This window comes from Engystomops pustulosus, chromosome 3, assembly GCF_040894005.1.
Source record: "Engystomops pustulosus chromosome 3, aEngPut4.maternal, whole genome shotgun sequence".
In the NCBI taxonomy this organism is placed as follows: domain Eukaryota; kingdom Metazoa; phylum Chordata; class Amphibia; order Anura; family Leptodactylidae; genus Engystomops; species Engystomops pustulosus.
The window spans coordinates 205,475,517-205,501,767 of record NC_092413.1 but is presented as its reverse complement, the minus strand read 5'-3'; the positions used below and the strand labels follow the sequence as shown (position 1 = coordinate 205,501,767).

Sequence of the window (26,251 nt, the reverse complement as noted above, 5' to 3'; positions counted from 1 at the left end):
CCCATTGACCATCTAATTAACCAGGGTGGGGCCTATGGACCTTCTTTCACACGATGAATTTATGGACTTCTTTCACTTAATTTAATTTTTGCTAGAAGGGTCTGGAAATAGACGACACTCTCTATGCTCTACGATAATCGGTGGGGAACTTGGCATCCAGTGTTTAGTTTCCCTGCAGCACCACCACAGTATAGAGAAGGAATTACACCATGCCTATCAAAGTCAATTGACTGCCAATTTAATGGATGGACATATGAGGTCCTCCACGGGGAGATGCTCTTTGTAGCTACTTATCACCAATTTTTAAGGGCCCTTAACATTTTACCCCCTCCATTCCTGATGATGCAAAATATATATTGAACGTGTTTAGTAAAATTACAAATTTTCATGACCTAACATAACGGCATGCTTGGTTGGATTCTGAGGTTAGCTGTAATGCACAAAGAGAGAAAAAAGTAACATGTGACTGTGAGATCAGACTACACACAATGTTTGTTTGTAGTCTGTAACCATGGAGACACATAGATCTGCTTAGTCACTGTATACAAAAAAATTATTGCATCATTATTTGCACCATTTTCAGGACCTATAGAAGCCGAGCTGTCTTTCCACCTATAGATACTGGTTGGATTTCTGCTTATGCATTGGGTTTCCAATCAGAAATGACTGATAACAGAGAACAACAACTTTTTAAATTGTTTCATAGTTTTTTTGGTTACGGTATGTTTCAGTGATGTTATTGCTTTCCTCTGAGTTAATCAAATGACTCTTTGATTTTTCAGACGCCTGTGCTGTCCAAGGCTGAGAAACAGTCTCAGGGGCAACTGCTTGCCACCAGCGTGAGGTGGGGCCAGACTCCTATCAACCAGTCCACCCCATGGGACACCGAGGAGCCTCCGTCTAAGCAGATGAGGAAAGGAGAAAACCCAGGTAAGACACAAATCCAGTTTTGTTCTGTGCAGAATGAAACGTTTTGGAATGTTTGGAAACCGTCAACAAGATGCCGTTACCTGATCCCGATTTTTAAAATATTTTGATTTTGAGTACGAAATTGTGTATTGCTGAGAATGGCCCCGCTATGTTACCCTTAAATTGTCCATGGCCGTTGTCAGATTTGGCAGCATTATTATAGCGGGGATTAATATACCCTACTTTTTGATGGTTTCCAGGCATTATTATTTGTTTTTTCTTAAAAAAATGTAAAAAAAAATTCAAGGAAATCTACCATAAAAATCCATCATGATAAACCAGGGACATTACTCATAGATCCGGGCACCGAGACTGTGGTAATGTTCTTATATTTGTTATCCATGGCCTCCTTCCTTCAAAAATCAACTTTTATAATTATGCTAATATGCAGGAGGAGTGCTATAGCTTCACTGGCTGTTACACTGTTTCTCTATCCCCTTGCTCCTGCAGCCCCTCCACACACCATCTGCCTGATATAATCTCAACCATTGGGAGGGGGAGTGCTCCTATACAGTGTAACAGCCTGCAGCACAGAGGGGCTCTGGAAACACTCCTCCACCCCTTCCCTGAGCCCTTCTGTCCCATTAGTATTATGTAATAGTTAGTTGTATTAATTTTATAAAATAACTATTTCGAAAAATTAAGTCACAGGATAACAGCCCCTTAAATATGTGTGCTACCTTTGCAACTATAAAATTCCCATGATAATAATACATTATGGAGTTGCCATGTAAGTAATTGCCAAGTTCTATGTGATTTACTACATCAAATCTAGGACTTCTAAATCTCTAGAATTTCAAAGCAACATTAAGTTTCTTCTAAAACCTGTCCCACTATAGTTAAACTGTGTATGATTAACATTATGGAATTGCTAGATTAGTAACATTATTTTGGAATAACCTATAACATAGTATAAGATCTACAATTTCTAAACTTTATGACCCAGGACTAATTACCTATTAAATATTTGTGCTACCTTTGCAATTGTAATATTCCCATGATAATATCACACTCTGAAATTGCCATTTAAGCAATTGGCAAGTTGAGTGTGATATATTACATCAAAACTAGGACTTCTAGTCTCTCTTAGATCTCTTCTAAAATCTGTCCTATTCTACTAAAAACTGTGTATGCTTAATATTATGGAATTGCTAGTTTAGCAACATGTTATGTTGGAATAACCGATAACATTCTATAAGGTCTCCAACATTCTTTACAACATTTGTGCTCCTGCTGCAACTGTAAAATGTCCCCTGATGAAATGACATTAGGGAATTGTTATGTAAGCGATTGCCAAGTACAATTTTATATATGCAATCACAAATTGGACTTTTTTTATGTAGCCCCATCATATTCCACAGTGCTGTACAGATATTTATAGTCCTTGCTGTCTTTGCAGAGGTATCACAGTTATGGAATTGCTATTCATGCTTGGGGATCACGGTTGTGTATCTCCCGGTGCAGTGGGCATGCAGTATATAATTATATAGGCGAGTCGTTATGGTAATTGGTGCATTATTAATGAGCGCTCCATTGCTGTCGCTGGCTGAGGCTTTCCCTGAAATAGCAGCGCGGTGATGATGAGTGACATGACCATGAGCCTGGCTGGCATCCGGGTGGGAGGGGGTGGAGGTACTATGTGTTCTCTGCTCGGTTTTCGGGAGAGATGTGTTTGTAGAATACATCAAGTCCTAGGACATAAATCCGGAGTAATGAGCAGGGAGCGGCTGTTATTCCGTAGATTCCCTCTCGCAGGGACCTGGCTTTGTGTCATTCCTCTGTCACCCTGCAGACGCTTCATCTCCCGGAGTGTCCCCTTCCCATATTTGCTCCCAAAATTTGATTCTTTTTCTAATTAAAGCTCCATATACTGTCAGACGCAGCCAGAAATCTCCCGGATTACAGGCAGAACCCATATATCTATCTACAGGTACCCTGAATTTTACTTCATGGGAATTGCAGTAAAACTTGAAAGGGTCGTCCACTTACAGAAAATAATAGGTATTGTTTGTGTAATGAAAAGTTCTACAATTTTCCAATATACTTTCTGTATCAATTCCTCACGGTTTTCTAGATCTCTGCTTGCTGTCCTGTTACAGGAAGCTCATTGTTCACTTCCTGTAGATACACATCGGTCCCTGGTCATGTGATGTCACACAGGTACACGGTTCGTTATATCCCTGGTCATGTGATGTCACCCAAGTTCACAGCTCGTTATATCCCTGGTCATGTGATGTCACACAGGAGCACGGCTCATTATATCCCTGGTCATGTGATGTCACACAGGAGCACGGCTTGTTATATCCCTGGTCATGTGATGTCGTACAGGGGCACAGCTCGTTATATCCCTGGTCATGTGATGTCACACAGGAGCACGGCTCGTTATATCCCTGGTTATGTGATGTCACACAGGTGCACGGCTCGTTATATCTCTGGTCATGTGATGTCACCCAAGTTCACAGCTCGTTATATCCCTGGTCATGTGATGTCACACAGGAGCACGGCTCATTATATCCCTGGTCATGTGATGTCACACAGGAGCACGGCTCATTATATCTCTGGTCATGTGATGTCACACAGGAGCATGGCTCGTTATATCCCTGGTCATGTGATGTCGTACAGGGGCACAGCTCGTTATATCCCTGGTCATGTGATGTCACACAGGAGCATGACTCATTATATCTGTAGTCATGTGATGTCACACAGGTGCACGGTTTGTTATATCCCCGCTCACGTCATGTCACACAGGAGCACGACTCATTATATCCCCCGACATGTCATGTTACACAGGTGCACGGCTCGTTATATCCCTGGTCATGTAATGTCACACAGGTACACGGCTCGTTATATCCCCGGTCATGTGATGTCACACAGGTGCACAGCTCTTATATCCCTGGTCATGTGATGTCACACAGGTGCACGGCTTGTTATATCCCTGGTCATGTAATGTCACACAGGTACACGGCTCGTTATATCCCCGGTCATGTGATGTCACACAGGTGCACAGCTCTTATATCCCTGGTCATGTGATATCATCTGTGCCACATCACAAAACAAGGGATATAATAGGCCGTGCACCTGTAGGACATCTCATAAGCAGGAATATAACAAGCCGTGCACCTGTGTGATATCATATGACAAGGGATACCACGAGCCATGCAGGGACCGGCGTTTATCCACAGGAAGTAAACAATGAAGCTTCCTATAGAATGACAGGAAGCAGAGATCTAGAAAACTAGCAACCGAATTGTTACGGAAAGTATATTGGAAAATTGTATAACTTTTAAAGGAAATCTACCATCTATATCCTGCATGATAAACCATAGATTCAGGCACCGTGCTCTCTCTCTCTGCCTGTGTAATCCAGCAGCAGGAAGTGCAGGGGTTCATTGTAACAGCCTGTGAAGCAACAGCACTGAGGGGTTCTGGAAATACCCATTAGAGCCCTGCAAGTTGATTTTTGAAGAAAGGAGGCCATGGATAACACATATAAGAAGATACCACAGTCCCGGTGCCTGGATCTATGAGTAAGTGTCCCTGGTTTATCAGGATGGATTTTGATGGTAGATTTCCTTTAAGTGGGTTTAGAAAAATTAGCATTAAAAAATTGATATTAACCTCACCGATCCCTCACCGCGTCTCTTCTGATGCTTCCCAAGTTTCCGCTAGACTCAACTTCCTGTTTCTTTTAGGAGTCCTCAGCCAATCCCTGAACAGGTTAATGTGTTCACTTCACATTTTTACTTTTTTTGCACAAAAAATTACTGAATCAACAGGATAGGGTCGGGTTCAACAATGCTCAATATTTGGGGTGGTCCCCATGAAACCATCAGTAACTAGATAAATAATTGATCTGATACCAATAACACTGGGTGAAGCCCCTTTGTAGATTGCAGTACATGAACTAAAGAAACAGCGCCTCTATTGCTCGTAGGCTGTGTCTGGTATTGCACCTTATTTAATAAAAAAAAAACAGTTTTCCATATTGTGGATCCCTTTAAGTAATTCACCTTGAACTACTTAGTATAACACATGGAACGTGGGATCTGGTAAGTAAATGTGCCCCATTGTGTCTTCAGTAGATGGATTGAAATGAGTCTGATTTATAGAAATAATCCAGTTGTGCCAGCAGAAGACTAATCTTAAATCCTTAGTGGTTGGAGAGGGCATGATGTACAGTACACCAGGCTGGTACCCAAGGTACAGAAGAAAGTGCCATGATCTGTGATCTGTGATAGGCACTCGCAGACATAATCCACGGTGTCAATAGACCTTTCATAGCAGCAGAACATTTGATAGATAAGAGAAGAGACCTTAAAGTCAGAGCTCAGGGCGTCAGACCCAGCTGGGGTCTCTGTAATGTTTGGAGGGATTGTGCAGCCGCAAAAAGTTTTATAAACAAAATCATGAAAGTGTTATAACATGAGAATAAGGACTATTCACCTTAAAAGGAACCTGTCAGGGCAATTTGAAAAACGAAATCACCCACAGGTCCTTATGGACCAGTGATTTAGTGTCACAAATTGCAGATGAGGGACATATGACTCACATCTAGGTAGATATAATATATATATATATATATATATATATATATATATATATATATATATATATATATATATATATATATATATATATATATATATATATATATATATATATATATATATATATATATATATATATATATTTTTTTTTTTTTTTTTTTTTTTTTTTAAATTGAGGCCACATGTTGATTTGGTACCCTGAACCACAGGTCCATCTGGAACTGTAGTGGGTTTAGGGTCCCATATTGAACTTACAGGTTCTCTTTAAGGGTCCCTACAACTCCCATTACGGCACATCCTGTTTCCTCAATGGTTTCTTCTTCTTGCCTCCAATGACAACATTTCAACATAGACGTCATGTGATTACTGCAGTCAATCATTGGATGTAGCAGTGACCTATCATTAACACTGAGGTCACTGCTTGACTGTAACAGTTGAAATTGAAATTATGTATAAATCAATTAATTCAATCTAATTTTTTTTCCAGGCACCCCTCCGTGGGCAACAACTGTCTCTGCAGGAACCCAGGCATCTCTTATAGCTCACACCTATGGAATGACCCAGCCCCCTATATATAGCCAAGCAGCCAACGTCCAAGCTCCCATCATAGGTGTAACCCCCACTATCCCCCCTCATGTCGCCCCACAGTTACCACTAATGACAGCACATTACCAACTCCAACAGCACCAGCAGCCAGCGCAACCCCTGAGCAACATGGTGGTGAACCTACAGAGCCAAACGATGTACAGACACAGTCAACCAATAGCTATGTCCTCATTGACCGGTGTGGGTCAAGTGCCTCATCCTGGCCATACGGCGATAGGCAACGGCCACATGACTTGTCCCATACTTCCTCCACCACCACCTGCCCTACCTTCAGCAGCGCTTCCTAACAGTGTGCCGGCGACAAATGGCCAGACTCCTCCACAGCTGCCTCAGAGCCAAACCATGACCGGAGAAAACCCAAACGGGGTTCAGATGCTACGAACAATCGGCATGGGAAAGTATGAATTCACCGATCCCTGGTATCCTAAAGGTAAGCCGTCATCCCTCTTCTTCTCTTTGCCGCCTATTGATCTAATTGTGGTTGAACATCATGTGATATGCGATTGACACCAAGTTTCAGGCTCAAGTGAAGGTCACAGAAGAAGATCTTTCATCCCTGACGCGTGTAAGCTAGGAGCCCTCCATCACTTTCCTCTTCTGTGGCCTCGCAGAAGCGCTTATGAATTATATATGAACACACCAAAAAAAAGAGAGAGAGAAAGCAATTCTCCCGATGTAAAACAAAACAGCGAGTTCTTCTCATTTCCCAGTGACACCTACTGAGTTTGCCAGAAAATGGTTGAGTAGAATTCCCGCCGCCTGATTTCGATAGAAGGAGCTGACGTGCCCTCTCCGAGTATCTGCTGAATTGCATCAGTTTGCGGTTGAGAAGTGAGGCCCCGTTTTTTTGTTTTCATCTAAAGTGATGCTTAGGTCCCAGAGCTCCGGCCTTTTTCAATAATGCATGATCTGCAAACGTGCCTTTTCCAGAACAAGCAGCGGAACAAGGGCTGGAGGCTCGCCTTGACGCTAACAAGTCCACACTCTAAATCCATAATACAAAAGTCTCTTCATTTTTTACATGACTCGACAGATTCGCCAGAATTAAATTCGCTCTAACGAGGGCCTCATATGCGCTTGATTTATGATCCCCTTCCCCCCCCCACCGTTGTCTCGATGGGAACTCTACGACAGCAAATAAGATGTCTAGGATTGTATATCAGGTTTTGTTTTCACCCCAGGATAGCCCTTATGAAGGATTCCTATAATGGCCTACCACTGGGGATCCTATATTTATGGGAGTGAGGGAACAATGTTACATTGGAGAACGGGAGGCACTAGAAAAATTTATGGGGGAAGCTTGAAAAATCCAAAGTCAACACAAGTCCTCATAAATACAGATCTACAGTACACAGAAGATGGGTGGTCCACAGAGAAGTGAGGGTCATGGAAAGTACAACTTTGAGAAAGGGATGGATTTTTTTGTTTCCAGACTACCGTTTGTAAAACTTCTTAGGGAGGGAGTATTGATAGGGTCCATCCTAAAGCTAAAATTGGACCTTATTATCCCTACCCTTAAACTAAAAATGTTCCTTCACTTCTTCAAAAATCATCAGATAAAGTTTTGGCCAAACTTGAATTTCCTCTTGATATCCCCATATGCATGCGTCATCATGAAGTGAGAGGACTTCGATCTCTTCTCTCCCCAAGTTGACTCAATTATTTTGTTGAGGAAGAATCTGGAGGTCTCTAAACACTTTACATAGTTGGCCGGACCTCAGGGACTTTGAACATCATTTCTTTTATGTATTCGAGAGCCAAAAAGTTGGATCTTATTTGTTTTTAGTTTTTTTGCTTTTAATCTATGCCCCCCCCCCGCCCCCCCTTGAGGCCACTTCTTCCCCGTTGATCCTCATTCTTCTTCTTTGTCTAAGCTAAAGGACCATCCATAGAAACTGCTTCTTCTGTGAAAAGATGTAGGCACGCGTGCCCGTTAGGCTCTTGAGTACGAAATGCCAACACTCGTGTGGTACTTAGACCACTCGCAACGACTCCCGTCCTTTCTTCTCTCGAGAGCTCGCTTTGCATTATAATAAGATCTTTTTTGAAAAGGGCCGGAGGTTCCATCTCATTAAATCCCTGAGTCTTTTCAGTTTCATTGTCTGGCTCAACATGTGAGTCTTGGCAAAGTTCACGAGCAATTATTGTATGATGTCCAGCAAGAAGAAGGAGAGCCGGGCCTAGTGGCGAGTGGAAACAGATATTTTTAGAGTTCATTAGAGCACTTATTTCACATTCTGCATTTGTTTTCTTTAATTACCGCTCTACCGACCCGTCCAAAGGCGAGACGCTCTCATTTGCATGTGAAAATGTACTGTACGCTCTTGATTAACCTTTGCTTGACCCCTCCCCCCTCTGAGAACATGAAAATTTTCTCAAATTTTTCATTTGCAACAGGTCATGTTGTCTTCTCAGATGGGTGACACAATTTCATTTAATGCAGCGTGCGAGCGGGTACACCACTTAATTATCATGCTATTGTAAGCGCGGCCGGGAGATTGGAATTTGTGTGTCGTGAAGCTTTGTTAATTCTTTTGTACATCGAGATTTGCAACTTTTTTGTTACTATGTGTAGCATTAGAGCTGCAGCTTTTACGTGTATGGTAAGAACATATTAAACCCCATAGGTCCAATGAAAACTAAATCTATGTGAGGAAATTACCACTATATTGGCCACTGAAGGTTAAACAATAGGCAAGGGTGGACATGAAAGGGATACTCTCATCTTGACACTCACATTTAATTTAATTCATCTGACATATTTAACCATTTCTTTAATTGGATGTTATTAAGAAAAATGTCCTTGTGTGACGATAATTTTCCAAATAATGTAGCCATGTTGTCCCTTGGAAACAAGATAGCTGCCCTTGGAAATGACCACCCCCGCACTGTGGCAGCAGTGGCCAGACATGCGTTATTGAGGAGGTGCGACCACCTGAATTCCTTGTCCATTACCACAGGACAGCTGTCGCACATGAAATAAATCCTGGACATTTCATATGCAAAAACTATTTTTTTCTTCAGTGGTGGTTGTATCCAAGGGCAACAATCTTGTTTATAAGGAACAACATGGTGAAATTTATAAGAAAATATCTTCACATGGGTAATTTTTTAATTTACATGTAATTGAAGAAGTGTTTGTATATGGCTAAATTAGAATATCCCTTTAAGCCAAAATAGGCACCAAACACAACATAGGCTCAATGTTGGTTCATTCATTCAAACCTTCCTAGTTAAGTTACCTTTTTAAAGTGGAAGGGTGGTGTCCCCATCTGACTACCTACTATGGGTCAATCTGAGGTGGACCCCTTGCCCTCATCCCATTCCCCCAATGATCATTAAGTAGCAATTCAAATATTTCTTCAAACCACGGCAGACGCCAAACCACTGCTACCAACCACAGGGCGTTACTACAAATTACAGCCCACAATATACCCACCAACCTATAGTGACATTTTCGATACTCTTGAAAGGAAACCAGAATCATCCATTGTAAACCAAACAAACTCACATGTTGCTGTGTACATGCTCGGTCAGGATCTATTCTCATTGTAGAGTCTTGTGCCCTTGTTTTCTTAAAAACTAAAAAATATGTAAATTCGTTTGAGGGGCTCTGGGGGCGTCACCAAAGCACCTCTGGGCTCCATTGTCTTTTAATTATATAAGCCTCAGCTTCAACTCATATTAAAAGGGGCACCCGTAGACAGGGTCGGCTCAAGGTTTCAGTAGGCCCCTGGGTGACAGAGCCTCAGTGGGCCCCTTTGCAGTAAACTATGTGGCAGTATTAAAAATTCATACTTTATACATCATAATTTATACAAAGCCCCCCTCACCCCCATGGATTTCTTATGTACAGTCTTATGTGGGCCTCCCAGCAGCTCTGGGCCCTGGCACTTGCCCTGCCCATAGGGTTACGATGGACAGAATATACCACAAGGAATGAAGTCTTGTATCCTGTAGTGCCTTGTAGAATATTTCCCATAGTGGCCCTTTAAACTTAACAAAACTGACATATCTGACCATCGCAGGTGGAGGCTCATGCTGCTTCTTCTGCCCACTATGGAGTCTCTGCATTGTATAATCTTTGTCATCTATGAAAATAATACATCTATAATTAAGGCTGAACGTAAAAATGTTTCTTTTACATTAGTGATTGTAAGTGCATTTCTGGATGTTGTGCAGCCTCCTGACATTGAGCTATATGAATTATATGTAGATGTGTGTCCCATATGTGGCAGAGCTCGATGTGAGTTTTTAAAAGGGGTTGGCCTGCACTTACTAATAAAAGGGCTGTTCTCAGGACTTGTTGGGACACAATACTGATGCACGAAGTTGCCGAGCACGACTGTATGTAGGGTTTCCTCCTCGAGATACAGAGAGAGTTGACTATAAAGGGGAAGCAGGGAGCTGCTGGCTCCCCACTCCATTATAATTATGTAGTATATACATGGAGACATTATAAATGAAAGGTAAATAAGGGTTCCTCGGGAAAGTAGGCATAAATCAGGAATCTACAAAAATGGGGGTAGACAAAAGGGGCGTGTTCACAAAAAATGGGGCCAACAGAAAAGGCGGCAACTTGAGGAGGGGTGCATTATACAATGTGGGTTTTTTTGGGAAGGGGGAATTTTAAAGAGTTGGAGCTACGAATGCTGATATCCTATAGTGTGAGGGCCAGTAGGGGCAGTATACGAGGAGGGTTGGTGTAAAGGGATCGGTCTGGGGCGGGGCTTTTGATCGAAAAAATTTGACACACAGCTCCACACAGCTTTAGTCCCTCTTTTGGGTCTTTAAAGTTAGAAAGTATATACTTTGATGTGACCCCATCCATTTGGCGGTGTTATTTAGACACTGCATGCCCTTAGGCACTCGTTACCGGTAGTAACAAGTGGTATTATACAGACACTTTTTTTTTCTGTCCCCAAAAGAAGGGAATGAGTCCCAAATGCTGGGGACCCTTTAAGAGTCTAATAGTTTCCAATGATTAGCATGTATTAGTAATGGGGGGAGGCTTCATCCTTCTGTTACCGCCATGAGCAGCGGTGACTGGTGATATGAGTAGCGACGTGCCGGAGATGGTAACTTTTACAGCACAGAACAGTGTGACAGCACTGGGATTTCAGTGTGATTTCAAAGCGAAGCCTCTAGACACGGAGACAGTGAGCGCCTCGTACACACGTTGGGAAGCGTCGCTTCGGAATATTTTTTAGAGCACGTTGCAATAATGAGACTGTCAGTCTGCCTATTCTCCGCTTCAAGGGCGTTAATTATTTGTGAAATAGGCTGCCTCAATCCTGAAGGGAAGAAGAGATCATGAAGTAATGACTCCGACTCATAAAATACAATAACATAGATTCCCATCCATAGGGAAAAGCGGGACGCCGAGTTTGAGATCTGCCTCCTCACTAATATTTACGCCATCGCTCCATCACAATAATTAGTCGCCATCGGACAATCCTCTAATTGGAGAAAATTTTGTTCCATTTCACGGCTGTAAAAAGTTTAAACTTGTGTCGCTGTCTGGCTGGTTTAGAGATAATAACTTGCATTTCTTCGTCAATGATCAGTAGATGTTGAGGTCTTCTGAAAGTTAGGTGACAACTCAAGGATTGTCAATTCATGAGGATTGTCAGTCTATGAGGATAGTCAGTCCACGAGGATTGTCTGTCCTTGAGGATTGTCAGTCTATGAGGATAGTCACTTCATGAGGATTGTCTATCCATGAGGATTGTCAGTCCACCAGGATAGTCAGTCCATGAGCATTGTCAGTCTACGAGGATAGTCACTCCACAAGGATTGTCACTCCACAAGGATTGTCAGTCCACAAGGATTGTCCGTCCACGAGGATTGTCCGTCCATGAGGATTGTCAGTCCATGAGGATTGTCCGTCCATGAGGATTGTCAGTCCATGAGGATTGTCCGTCCATGAGGATTGTCCGTCCATGAGGATTGTCAATTCATGAGGATTGTCAGTCTATGAGGATTGTCCGTCCATGAGGATTGTCCGTCCAGGAGGATTGTCCGTCCAGGAGGATTGTCAGTCCACGAGGATTGTCAGTCCACAAGCATTGTTAGTTCATGAGGATGGTCACTTCACAAGGATTGTCACTCCACAAGGATTGTCCGTCCATGAGGATTGTCAGTCCGTGAGCATTGTCAGTCCACAAGGATTGTCAGTTCATGAGGATTGTCAGTCCATGAGGATAGTCACTCCACAAGGATTGTCAGTCCACAAGGATTGTCAGTCCATAAGGATTGTCAGTCCATAAGGATTGTCAGTCCACAAGCAGTGTCAGTCTACGAGGATAGTCACTCCACAAGGATTGTCACTCCACAAGGATTGTCAGTCCACAAGGATTGTCCGTCCATGAGGATTGTCCGTCCATGAGGATTGTCAGTCCATGAGGATTGTCCGTCCATGAGGATTGTCAATTCATGAGGATTGTCAATTCATGAGGATTGTCCGTCCATGAGGATTGTCAGTCCATGAGGATTGTCCGTCCAGGAGGATTGTCAGTCCACGAGGATTGTCAGTCCACAAGCATTGTTAGTTCATGAGGATGGTCACTTCACAAGGATTGTCACTCCACAAGGATTGTCAGTCCATAAGGATTGTCACTCCACAAGGATTGTCCGTCCATGAGGATTGTCAGTCCGTGAGCATTGTCAGTCCACAAGGATTGTCAGTTCATGAGGATTGTCAGTCCATGAGGATAGTCACTCCACAAGGATTGTCAGTCCACAAGGATTGTCAGTCCATAAGGATTGTCAGTCCATAAGGATTGTCAGTCCACAAGCATTGTCAGTTCATGAGGATTGTCAGTCCATGAGGATTGTCAGTCCACCAGGATAGTCAGTCCATGAGCATTGTCAGTCTACGAGGATAGTAACTCCACAAGGATTGTCAGTCCATAAGGCTTGTCAGTCCATGAGGATTGTCAGTCCACCAAGATAGTCAGTTCATGAGCATTGTCAGTTCACGAGGATTGTCAGTCCATGAGGATTGTCAGTCCATGAGGATTGTCAGTCCATGAGGATTGTCAGTTCATGAGGATTGTCAGTTCATGAGGATTGTCAGTCCATGAGGATTGTCAGTCCATGAGGATTGTCAGTCCATGAGGATTGTCAGTTCATGAGGATTGTCAGTCCATGAGGATTGTCAGTCCATGAGGATTGTCAGTTCACGAGGATTGTCAGTTCACGAGGATTGTCAGTCCATGAGGATTGTCAGTTCATGAGGATTGTCAGTCCATGAGGATTGTCAGTCCATGAGGATTGTCAGTTCACGAGGATTGTCAGTTCACGAGGATTGTCCGTCCATGACGAATGTCTTTCAGTCTTTCATATAGTGATGTTGGATGGAACCATGGAGTGAGGACAGAGAAGGAACTCTCCAAATCAGGCAAGGGGGTCAAAGGTTGAAGACCTTAGTTTAGAATCATACTACTCATTTCAGCTTGGGATTCGAGCCCTCATCAGGTACAAAGTATCAAGGAAACATGTGATATTATAGTGCATACATTGTGTGCTACCATCTAGGGCAGTGATTGTCAACCTTTTAGAAACTGATTGCCCAAACTAAAACCAAAACACAATTATTTGTCGTAAAGCACCAGCAGTGCAATTTAAGCAGTAGCTTATTGTCCCCTGCTCTGCCACAGTTTTCTATGGTATCGGTATCCAGAGGACACCAATACAACAGAAAGGAGGAGAAATGTGGACTATCTTTGAAGCTTCCTTCCAGGGGCCCTCCAAACAGGTAGAATCACAGGGCCTGGAGCAGGAGCTCCATTGATAATCCAGCTCTGTTCACACCTCCTGACTCAGGATATCGTTGGATGCCTTGGGACTGCAGGACGAGGTCCTGACTGGCAAACCATGTTCTGGGGTGTCCCACAGAGAACTGGATGCCCACAGAGAGGGTTTTAGTGCCACCTCTGGCAGCCCTGCCATCATTTGGCCGCCATTGATTGTAAAAGCGTAGTTAAGCACTGCGGGTTAGCTGCAGATGACTCCGCAGCAGCCTGTCCACCCAGTTTATTCTAGCCTTTGTCCCTCAAAACCAACTTAAAATTTTGCTCAATTTTTCAAGGGGAATCGGACACTATTAGTCAAAGCTAAGTGGAGGTAACTAGGCGATGACACAAGGGTGCCCCAGTAACGAAATGTACAATATGTAACATTATTTTTGATATACGGCCAAGCAATTTATGTGGTTGGTATTATCAATCGCTCAGCCCTGTGCAAACACAAAGTTATTGGCAGAGATTTATCTTTAATACACTTCAACAGATCAGAAACTGAACCAGCAGGAGGTGGCAGAGACTCGTACAGTTAGCTCACATATTTATATAAGTTTTGGTTTTTTGTATTTGCCATTTTGTTGTATTGGAAATTCTGTTTAGATTCACCTTCTTTATAGTTGTATTGGGACACCCTACTCCAAAAGGTCTTTGGGGTATGACTACCTATATAGGACAGGAATAGTGTGTAAGGTTTCATTCATTTTTCTTTTACCACCTTTATTTGTCATTTTAGGTGTTTTTTATGCCTTGATGGGTATGATTTGTAGTACGGGCTGTCTATTAAAAGGAAAAGGGTGTGCATAATAGGGGGTAACATTTTAACTTGGGTCAACCCCTTTAACACTATCAATTTCCAGTTTCATACACTAATGAAGTGCCCATATGGAAAATAGTTTACCCAGATATTCCAGGAAAGCCCGGAATTACATGTACAGTATCACGCCTGAAGTCTCAGCTCCATGAATGTCACATCCAGATTCCTGAGATATCAGATTTTCCTCATCATCACTTCTATCATGTCACTGCTCCCCAGGGGGTCAATTACCCTGTGACCTCAACCCCCCCTCTCCCCAGTGTCCTAATCATCTAAATCGCTAATGCCGGAGATAGTAAATGACTGAATATACGGGTCTAGAATTCAAAAAATAGGGTGATCAACAGGTAACTCATCGGAGATGGTCAGAGGTCAAGGAGGTCCCCACAGATCACATTACTGCTGGTATATATGTGTTAAGGTCATGACACTCGGATAATGAGAGGTCAAGGAAAAGGAGCAATGATGGAAGTAATAGTATCAGGGAGGAAATAGTTTAAACGGATAATAAGCAAAATTTAGATATATGTGACTGCTCCCCCTAGTGGAAATCATGAGAACATTAGGAATCATCAAGCAGTTCTGTGACCATTTATAACATAGTACATGGTACAAGGACACCAGGGATAATACATGCCCCCGGAAGGGAAGTGTGTGTTACATTCTGTAACAGCTGAGGTGTGTATTATGCTGTTATACAGCAGCTTAGATGTGTGTTTAGAGGTTCTGCATCAGCTCAGGTATGTTTTATGATGTTCTGCGGCAGGTGAGATGTGTGTTATGCTGTTATGCCTCAGCTTAGAGTGTGTTATGAAGTTCTGCAGCAGCTCGGGTATGTTTTATGATGTTCTACAACAGCTGAGGTGTGTATTATGAGGTCCTGCAGCAGCTTAGGTATGTTTTATGATGTTCTGCGGCAGGTGAGGTGTGTGTTATGCTGTTATGCCTCAGCTTAGAGTGTGTTATGAAGTTCTGCAGCAGCTCAGGTATGTTTTATGATGTTCTACAACAGCTGAGGTGTGTATGGTGAGGTTCTGCAGCAGCTGACTGGTGTATGGTGAGGTTCTGCAGCAGCTGACTGGTGTATGGTGAGGTTCTGCAGCAGCTTAGGTGCATATTGTGATGTTCTACAGCAACTGAGGTAGGTATGCAGTGGTTCTGCAGCAGCTGAGTGGTGTTTTGTGATGCTCTACAGCAGCTTAAGACTGTATTATGAGGTTCTGCAGCATTTGAAATGTGTTATAAGGTTCTGTAGAAGCTGAGGTGTGTATTATGCTGTTATGCAGCAGCTTAAGTGTGTTTTATGAGGTTCTGCGGCAGCTGAGGTGTGTTATGAGGTTCTATTACAACTGAGGTATGTAGCATGCATTTCTGCAGAAGCTGAGGTGTGTATTATGTATTTCTGGAGCAGATGAGGTGTGTATTATGTATTTCTGGAGCAGATGAGGTGTGTATTATGTATTTCTGCAGAAGCTGAGGTGTGTATTATGTATTTCTGGAGCAGATGAGGTGTGTATTATGCATTTCTGGAGCAGATGAGGTGTGCATTATTTATTTCTGGAGCAGATGAGGTGTGTATTATGCATTTCTGGAGCAGATGAGGTGTGTATTATGTATTTCTGGAGCAGATGAGGTGTGTATTATGTATTTCTGGAGCAGATGAGGTGTGTATTATGTATTTCTGCAGAAGCTGAGGTGTGTATTATGTATTTCTGGAGCAGGTGAGGTGTGTATTATGCATTCCTGCAGAAGCTGAGGTGTGTATTATGTATTTCTGCAGAAGCTGAGGTGTGTATTATGTATTTCTGGAGCAGGTGAGGTGTGTATTATGCATTTCTGCAGAAGCTGAGGTGTGTATTATGTATTTCTGGAGCAGATGAGGTGTGTATTATGTATTTCTGGAGCAGATGAGGTGTGTATGATGCTGTTATACAGCAGCTGATGTTTGTATTATGATTTCCTATAGTAAATAATGTATATATTATGTGGCTCTGCAGCAGCTGAGGTGTGTACTATAATGTCCTACAGCACCTGAAGAGTATTCTATGATGTTCTGCAGCAGCTGGAGCACACAGTTGTATAATAGAATCTGCTTCTAATACAAAACAACTGCCCCCTCCCTCTCTTTTTGATAAGTCTGATATCCATAGTAGTCAGGGGTACAACTAGTGTAGTCTGTAACCATAGAGACACATAGTTCCGTATAAAAGAAACCATAGAAAATTGTGAAGCAAAACTGATTTCTATCTCGGATACAATGTGACAATTACATGTCCTCAGTGTAATGTGGACATAACCTCTGTGCACACCGGGACAGTATACGGTATATACACAGTATATGATTTAACCATTTGCCTGCAGTCTCTCTCCATCTTGCTGTAGAGCACATATTCCCAGGTACACGTTTCGCCTGCCTCTATCTTCCATCTGACAGCTACAATTGCCTGGAGAATGGAAAAGATTATCTTGTTCTAAATTTCAGAGCAGGATAATCCTTAAGTACTGCAGTAGGTGGAAACAGTTTGTGATATACGGTTCACACGCAATTTGTGTTGTTCCATCTTAAAAATATCTCCCGCTCCAGTTTGTACAAAAATATCGCCGTGTAGATTTTCATATTCAGCTTTCATAATGCCAGACCTACAGAAAACTCCAATGATCCCCGGATAATACACAAATTATACATGGAGAGGCCCCTATACAGGCAGCACGGGGTTACGTAAAGGATGGGTTTGTTGGGTAGGCAGGCTATATACTGGGGAGGCTGTGACCAATGCATTTCCCACCCTCGGCTTATACTCGAGTGAATAGGTTTTTCCATGTTTTTGTGGTAAAGTTAGGGGCCTCGGCTTATACTTGGGTCGGCTTATACTCGAGTATATACAGTATATTAATATTTTGAACCAATATCAAAACGCTCTACTTTTTCAATTCAATATTTCATGTTGATATTAGTTTATTATGTTTACTTTATTTTTAATCTTTTTTTTATCATGATGTAAGTAATACATGAAACCTAATATGATAAATCTAAATAGTATAAGCAAGCAAACTAGGCCAAGTAAGAAGTGTATATATAAGGCAAGTAGCTGTCACAATCTGCTGCACCTACGTCTACAGAGACTCACTGAAATGTTCATTTTACTTTCGATGTTAAGTCAAAATAAATAAGAGAGTTTCTAATAAATTTAAAACCTTACACTCCATTAAAAGTAACACAACATAACACTCTTCATTCCATAGTACAGGAGGTCCCCTACTTAAGAACACCTGACTTACATACGACCCCTAGTTACAAACGGACCTCTGGATGTTGGTAATTTACTGTACTTTAGCCCCAGACTACAATAATCAGCTATAACAATTATCACAGGTGTCTGTAATGAAGCTTTATTGTTAGTCCTGGTTCTTATGACAATCCAACATTTTTAAAATCCAATTGTCACAGAGACCAAAAATTTTTTGACTGGGATTACAATAATAAAGTATACGGTTCCGACTTACATACAAACTCAACTTAAGAACAAACTTACAGAACCTATCTTGTATGTAACCCGGGGACTTCCTGTACTATTATAGCTATACATAGCCAACGTACTATGCCTGGCACAAAATCTACGCCCCCTGTGTATAGTCAAGATCCTACTGGGCTAAAGGACCTTTGATTATGTGATGGCCATGTAATCAACCTCAAATATATATGGGTGATCACAAAGTCATGAAATCATTAAAGGTCCTACATCCCACTAAGATGTTGAACCTATCCAAAAGGGGTCGTCTTGGACTTTCTTACTCAACATATTCTTAATTTTTATCATATAAAAACATGATTCCATGAAGCAGCAACTTCAAAAAAAAAGGTTGTGGGGTGTACAGGCGGTCTCCGACTTAAGAAAACCTGACTTACAGATGACCCCTAGTTACAAACGGACCTCTGTATGTTGGTAATTTACTGTACTTTTACCCCAGGCTCCGCTCGAACAGAGATGTCTCCAAATTAAGCTTTATACTTAATCCTGGTTCTTATAACAACCCAACATTTTTTAAAATCCTATTGTCACAGAAACCCAAAAAATTCTGCCTGGAGTTACAATTATAAAATATACAGTTCCGACTTACATTCAAATTCAACTTAAAAACAAACCTACAGAACCTATCTAATACGTAACCCGGGGACTTCCTGTAGTTACTATACATTGGCTACGTATGGTTAGATTTTTACTTCGGGCTGGAGAATGACTTATTATGGATGCACCATCACCATCACCTAAACAACAAACCGGAAGAGAACCCCCAGTTAAAAAATTCATTGTACTTTTAATTTTGGTTCCCTTTTTTTAATTTTATTTTTCTATCTAATGTTTTACTAGTCCACTTTGATTTTTAAAATATTTTTTTAGACTTATTTTTTATTACATCTTTATATATGACATTTTTTAAAAAATTTTAGAAAAAATCTGCAGGCTTATAAAAGTCAACAAATAAAACCCACATTGAAAAATATAATTTTATCCGCAATGGAATTACATATAGCGATTAAACAGCTCGCCGCGTGGTGATATAAAAAAAATAAACGCAGCAGTTCTTACAGCGCGGATATAAAGTGTTGAGGGGGAAGTGAGAAGCTTCAAAGCCACATAATCCCCCGTAGAATCTGACCAAACAATTCATGTGAAGGCTCTTAAAGGTGAGACAGTGACGGCCGTCCTGAGGGCCTTCCTGGACAGGATTTATGTAAACTGTGAAGACGTACAAGCCTCATGTCTCCCGGCTGTGGTAGCATCTACAAGTCGGATCTTTGTCTCGCATAGACATCTGGGGGTATATGTGTCGGGGCTTGTACGGCATTTTTCTGGCATACAAGCACTGAAGTGATCACAATTACTGGTGAACCTCCATGACATGCGGGTGTGAAGTTGGACGCGACCACTGGTGGAGTGGCCACACAGCACCCTCGCTGCAGCCAACGACCATCCAAACCTGAACGGTTGCTGGAAGGGTCTGGCATAGAAATGTACACCAGCTCAGCCGCCCTGTACATTAGGAGGTTGGAGCCTCTTGATGTATGATATGGCACCACAGGAGCCAAGTTTTATCAGATGCACGATAAATCTCCCGCCTGGTGTCCTGAAAAAAGGAGCTGACAAGATGCTGCCATGGATAGGGCTCAATCCTACTTGGTTACATCACCTTAATATATAGGGGCACATTACCCGTCCACTGGAGTGGTGGGTATTGTGTAACTTACCAATATACATCTAGTAATAGTTCTGCTCCGCTTTCTTGATATGTAAAGTGAAGCCTCCGGTCTTTTACCTCATCAGCCAGAGATTCCTGTCCATAAAATGGCCGCAGATGGAGGGTCATGTGATCTCTATCTGTCCATGAGCAATCGCCCTTCCAGGACCTTGATCTTGTATTCATGAATACTATTATCCTGGCAGGGTGATTGTTCTTTGACCGATAGAGATCACATGACCCTCCATCTGCAGACATTTTATTTTCTCTGGCTGATGAGGTAAAAGACAGGAGGCTTCACTTTACACATCAGGAAAGCGGAGCAGAACTATTACTAGATGTATATTGGTAATGATCTAATATTCTTCCACTCACACTTACACATACATTACAAAGAACATGATGTTAAGTGGACAACCCCTTTAAGACTGGCTTTTTGTATTCCAGTCTTAACTCCCCATCCCCCACTGCATGCTGGATCTGCTAAGAGGCTTTGGCTTCTCAGTGAATCCGGAAGCAATTTCCGCAAGTCAGACCGGGTTTGACCTGGAAGAGATTTCAGCTATAGCCCCACCGGTCGTAGATATTTTGGGCTGTGGCGCTTTGCTCCCAAACAAAATGATCAGGAAGGTTTCTTTTCATGTGCCTTGTCTGTATGGTAAATGCATCCATGGAGTTAAAGACTTGTACCATAATTAGGGGCAGAATTTCCAAATTCTTTGCCATGTCCATAAATTTGCAACTTTTGACAGCAGTAAAGTGTTCTAGAATCTGTTCTAACTCCACCAGTATGCAGTTTTCTATAAAGCTCCCTCTAGTGGTGGATCAGCACAGAATCTAAATGCTACTTGATTTTATAATCTAGAAGCCCCCCTTTAAAAATAATGTTTGTTTAATGCTGGATTTTTTCTGTCTCTTTTATTTAGTTATTTTTATTACTTTCTACATTCATTGTGAATTAGTTCAGCAGCGACCAGACAAGTAATTGGTGGCAGACCTTATTTTTTTTTTCCATTTCTTGCACGCTGCTTGAACTAAGCTGGAAGAAAAAAAAAAAAAGTTAATGGATTTAATAGGGTCCTGTTTTTGACCTGGATTGTGGGGAGCTGCATTACCCGGAGGCTGAGGCTCTCTTGAAAAGTCTATTGATTGTCAGGTCTAATCATGCCACATAGCAAATTACATTACTTTCTAAAGATTTGTTTCCTCTCACACAGGGCAGTGACCATATTTATTTCACTTAGACGCCAAATTGGAAGAGAAAACGGTGTGTACCGCGATTATTCTGCGCTCCACTGAGTTCTTATATTTCTACGCTTTCCTTACCATATGGAAGGTCCGAAATTATGGGTTATTAAATCAAATTTGAACTTTACGTGCTCTTGTAATACTAGTCATTTATTCTTGTACTTCAAATCTTATGCTCTGTTCACATCCAAAGCTGCACAGCACTTACAAGAGTTCAAGTGCTTCTTCGGATCCTTCATATGGATCCTACAGAGGTGCACTTATTCACTTATTGAAAGTGATGATCCTTCACATTAGGGGCGTAGGACCATCATGTTTGCGGTTGACGAGGAGGGGGGGGGGGTTGCAGAGGCAAATAGGGCAAAATTGCTAAAAACCTGCTTTAAAAATCTGCAATTTTGTCACACAAGTGTTTTCCCTGTAGAAACAATTCTGGAGCATGTGCTACTATTCCTTGTACCACATTATTCTTACAACTAGATAAACTGAAAACTGGTGACCCTTATACTTGACAATAGGATGTTTCTCTACACTGTCAGTCCTTTTTTTGGGGGGCTACATGGGCAGCCCGTTTGTTGGTCTGGTCCTACCAAACACATTGCATACGACGAGAGTCCTTGCATCATACGGAAAGAGGATGAACCGACTACCTGTCTGTCAACAGGACTGCAGTGCCCACACTGTATTGACTGTTACATTGCCAGTACTGAAGTTAGGTCGGCAGACAGGAAATCTGTACATCATATTTCCATCGTACATCAAACTTTGAATCATACGGTTAATTAACTTTTTTCAACCGTATAAACTATAAAGTATATTCCTGTATGATACATAGACTTTCAACCTGTGCAGGATGTACAGTCCATGGGATCGGACTAACATACGGGCCTGTATCCACAGTCTTTGGTCATGTTGGGAGCGGACGACCCATCTTGCCCGCATTGACTATAGTCTAGAAAACTCTGCCATAGACTATAGCTGAATTCTATGCGTCATACATGGTCTAAATTGGATCTGCATCTACTAAGAGACCGGCATAGATCCGTGACACGTGGGGGAATTTTAGTACAGGCATTTAAACAATCCCCCCCCCCCCATTGTATTATAAAGAATGCAATTATTTTGTGAAATAGACTTGTCAGGAGAGGAGGTAGAGATCCAATACCAAGAGTGTTGAGTGGACCCAAACTTCCCTTTCGAGTTCGGCCAAATTAAGCAACCTAGCCAACTAGCCATGGCTGCGAATGGACAAGAGGACACCCCTAGGCATTCAAATACATCCACCTATTAGAGTGCTGTATGTGCTAGGGCTCTGCTAAATCCTAAGTATATGTCATGTACAAAAAAACTATGGTAAGTCTTGTAATATCCCTTTAGGTTTTTTTAATTATTTTCTTATTTTTAATGATTTTTCTTTACAATTTATATATATGTTTGTTTATATTGTATATTTATTAGTATATTTTTAGTTTAGATTATTATTTGAAAAGTTTTAATTATTTTCTTGAGATTTCTTCCTGGTTTATATGCACAGTCCATTCCCGGGCACCAATATTCACACCCTGCTTATTTTTCCGCAATTTACTTCTCCTACCTCTGCACCTCGGATCTATTCAGATATGTTACGGTTGACCGGGTTCTTCAGACTCCGGTAATTATCACCGGGCGCGTTCAGTAAGTGCCGGCAGGATATCTTTTTTTCTTCGCTTCTCATTGAGCATTAGATTCCGAGAACATCGAAAAGCATCGAGATTTGATAAAATTCTCTTCTAATACTGCGGCGCTCTCTCATTTTACATCTCAGATCTCTCCTTCTCCTGGAGTCATTACCCTATCATACCTGGGAGCACTCGAAATTATTTCTGACATGTTTTAGGAAAAAGTTCAATCATTCTTTCCTCCTCCTAATCAGCAATCAGCTTCCTTTCATAACGAGGTTGGAAAAATTTTTTAGAGCCTTCAGCACTTTAGAGCAGAAGTAAATCGAAAGATGGGTGAGATCACTGTCAAATGTTTTCTTTTTTTTAACTCAATATATATTTTATTTAAATATAAATAATATAGCAGAAAATTTCATTTTTAAAAAATTTGAATCACAAAAATAGTATAAAATTGGAAAGCACAATGGATCTTATGTCTTGGATTAAAGGGGTTGTCTAATGTGCCATGATTAAGAACGGGTCCACCGTTTGAAACGCGTTGGCCTTGTAACACTCTGGGATTTTAAAATTATGCCCTAAATAAAGCTTGGAATATCTTGGACGAAGCTGGACACGGAATCTTTTTTCCACGCTTGTTGGCTTGATGCAGCCCGTGCAGTAGGGCAGTCCGTGCCTCGTTGGATTTCCCTACATGGTTTGAGGTGAGCTGGACTTTTTGCTGTTCTCGTTGTCTAATTATGCCAACCTCTTGTCCACGATAGTAATTATAGAAGTGCAGAGGGTACAAAAGAATCCAGGTCCTGGAGCCTATGGGTGCCATATAAAGTTTTTACCAAATTAGAGGAGATCAGAACTATAAAGGATGCATAGTTACACTCAACTTTAAAGGGGATGGATCATGGTTGAGGTGGAAAAATCAGATCAGTGGGGTTCTGACTGCTTATATCCCAACCCAGGATGTCAGTGGGGGTCCTGTCTTTGTTAATGAATGGAGAAGCAAGTTGAGCATGAGTCCTAAAGCTTTATTTACCGGAATGGGCATTTCCGGAGTGAGGGGAGGGTGCATGGGGTATTTCATTAGTGAGGGGAGGCTACTGGACATTTCATTAGAGAGGGGAGGCTGCTGGGCATTTCTTTAGTGAGGGGAGGCTGCTGGGCATTTCATTAGTGAGGGGAGGTTTTTATATTTTATTAGTGAAGGGAGGCTGCTGGGCATTTCATTAGTGAGGGGAGGCTGCTGGACATTTCATTAGTGAGGGGAGTCTGGTGGACATTTCATTAGTGAGGGGAGGTTTTTATATTTTATTAGTGAAGGGAGGCTGCTGGCCATTTCATTGGTGAGGGGAGGCTGCTGGACATTTCATTAGTTAGGGGAGGCTGCTGGACATTTTATTAGTGAGGGAGGCTACTGAGGATTTCATTTTTGAGGGGAGGCTGCTGTGTATTTCATTAGTGAGTGGAGGATGCTGGACATTTCATTAGTGAGGAAGGCTGCTGGACATTTCATTAGTGAGGGAGGCTGCTGGACATTTCACTAGTGAGTCGAGAGTGCTAGACATTTCATTAATGAGGGAAGGCTGCTGGATATTTCATTAGTGAGGGAGGCTGTTGGACATTTCATTAGTGAGGGGAGGCTGCTGGGCATTTAATTCCTGAGGGAGGTTGCTGGGGATGTCATTATTGAGGGAGGCTGCTGTGCATTTCATTCCAGTCAATAAGTTTTCACAATTTTTTGTGGTAAAATTAGTTGCCTCGGCTTGTATTCGGTGAGCTTATAATCAACTATTACAGTAAAATAAAGATTTCTTTGCATTCAGGCCACTGATTTTGAAGCACTACACAGAACCTACAAGGCTTTATGTTTAATTTATAAAAGACCCGGGAGCTAACAGGCTAAGTGTTTGGGTTTTTTTTGCCTTTTCAGGGTTTTGATGGGGTAGGCACAGAAGTAAAGTAGCGGATCTGAATGATCCTCTTTGGAGGTACAATATTTCACTTCTGGTAGAATGAGATCATTGCCTTGGAACGAGAGCAGAGAAAATCTCAATATGAAAAGGCTGAGCCACCTGCGAACAGCAAAGAGACGTAAAAAGTGCACAAACCCCAACGCATACGGTATTATAGGACGCAGAGTGGAGCCTCTTCCAGAAGGTTTACTTGTAACAAAAGAGCGAGCCAAGACAATCCTAACCTCTTTAGATGATATTTCAGGTTTGTCAATGGACCTCATGAGAACGGGAGGTCAGTCCCTGGCCCTGGAGGAGCTCGGCGCAGATACTTGACCCCGGCTAATCAGGAACACACTTCAAACCAAATTACAGGTTTATTTTCAGTTTTTTTGGTTTGAACATCAGAGAGACAGCGAGAGCTTGACTGTGAAGCCCGATTCAAAGCCTCGGAAACGCTTTTCATATATTGCCTTTGACTATATCAATATGCGGCGCTCACAACAAACACAACATTTGTTTGTAGTGCGGCTCACGGCTGTAAAAATATGAAAGTCAAGCGGCGTCAGTCCACAGCCTTTTATCAGTTTTGTTCCGTTGGTTTCTTCTGTCATCTATGCCAGTTGACTCTCTGAACTATACAATGATCCTATTTTTATGCATTTACTGTAAGGTAATGGAACAAGAGTAGAAAACACTGCCCCTGGTCTATAAGAACATAACTACTATACTACTGCTCCTATGTAAGGGAATATAACTACTATAATACTGCCCATAATGTACAAGAATATAACTACTATAATACTGCCCCCTATGTACAAGAATATAACTACTATAATACTGCCCCCTATGTACAAGAATATAACTACTATAATACTGCACCCTATGTACAAGAATATAACTACTATAATACTGCCCCCTATGTACAAGAATATAACTACTATAATACTGCCCCCTATGTACAAGAATATAACTACTATAATGCTGCCTCCTATGTACAAGAATATACCTACTATAATACTGCCCCCTATGTACAGAATATAACTACTATAATACTGCCCCTATGTACAAGAATATAACTACTATAATACTGATCCCTATGTACAAGAATATAACTACTATAATACTGATCCCTATGTACAAGAATATAACTACTATAATACTGCCCCCTATGTACAAGAATATACCTACTATAATACTGCCCTCTATGTACAAGAATATAACTACTATAATACTGCCCCCTATGTACAAGAATATAACTACTATAATACTGGTCCCTATGTACAAGAATATAACTACGATAATACTGCCCCTATGTACAAGAATATAACTACTATAATACTGCCCCCTATGTACAGAAATATAACTACTATAATACTGCCCCCTATGTACAAGAATATAACTACTATAATACTGT

At 41.6% G+C, this 26,251-nt stretch overlaps 1 protein-coding gene across 4 annotated transcripts in view; it reads left to right on the top strand.

Annotated features, from left to right (window-relative positions):
* The window catches only part of KLHL29 (kelch like family member 29), a 613,218-nt gene that overhangs the window by 422,052 nt on the left and 164,915 nt on the right, over positions 1 to 26,251 (top strand). For all 4 annotated transcript variants that reach the window (XM_072143641.1, XM_072143640.1, XM_072143638.1 and 1 more), the window contains 2 exons: positions 783 to 930; positions 6,004 to 6,552. In XM_072143641.1, coding sequence (XP_071999742.1) covers positions 783 to 930; positions 6,004 to 6,552 — 697 coding nt within the window. The remainder of the gene's footprint in view (positions 1 to 782; positions 931 to 6,003; positions 6,553 to 26,251) is intronic.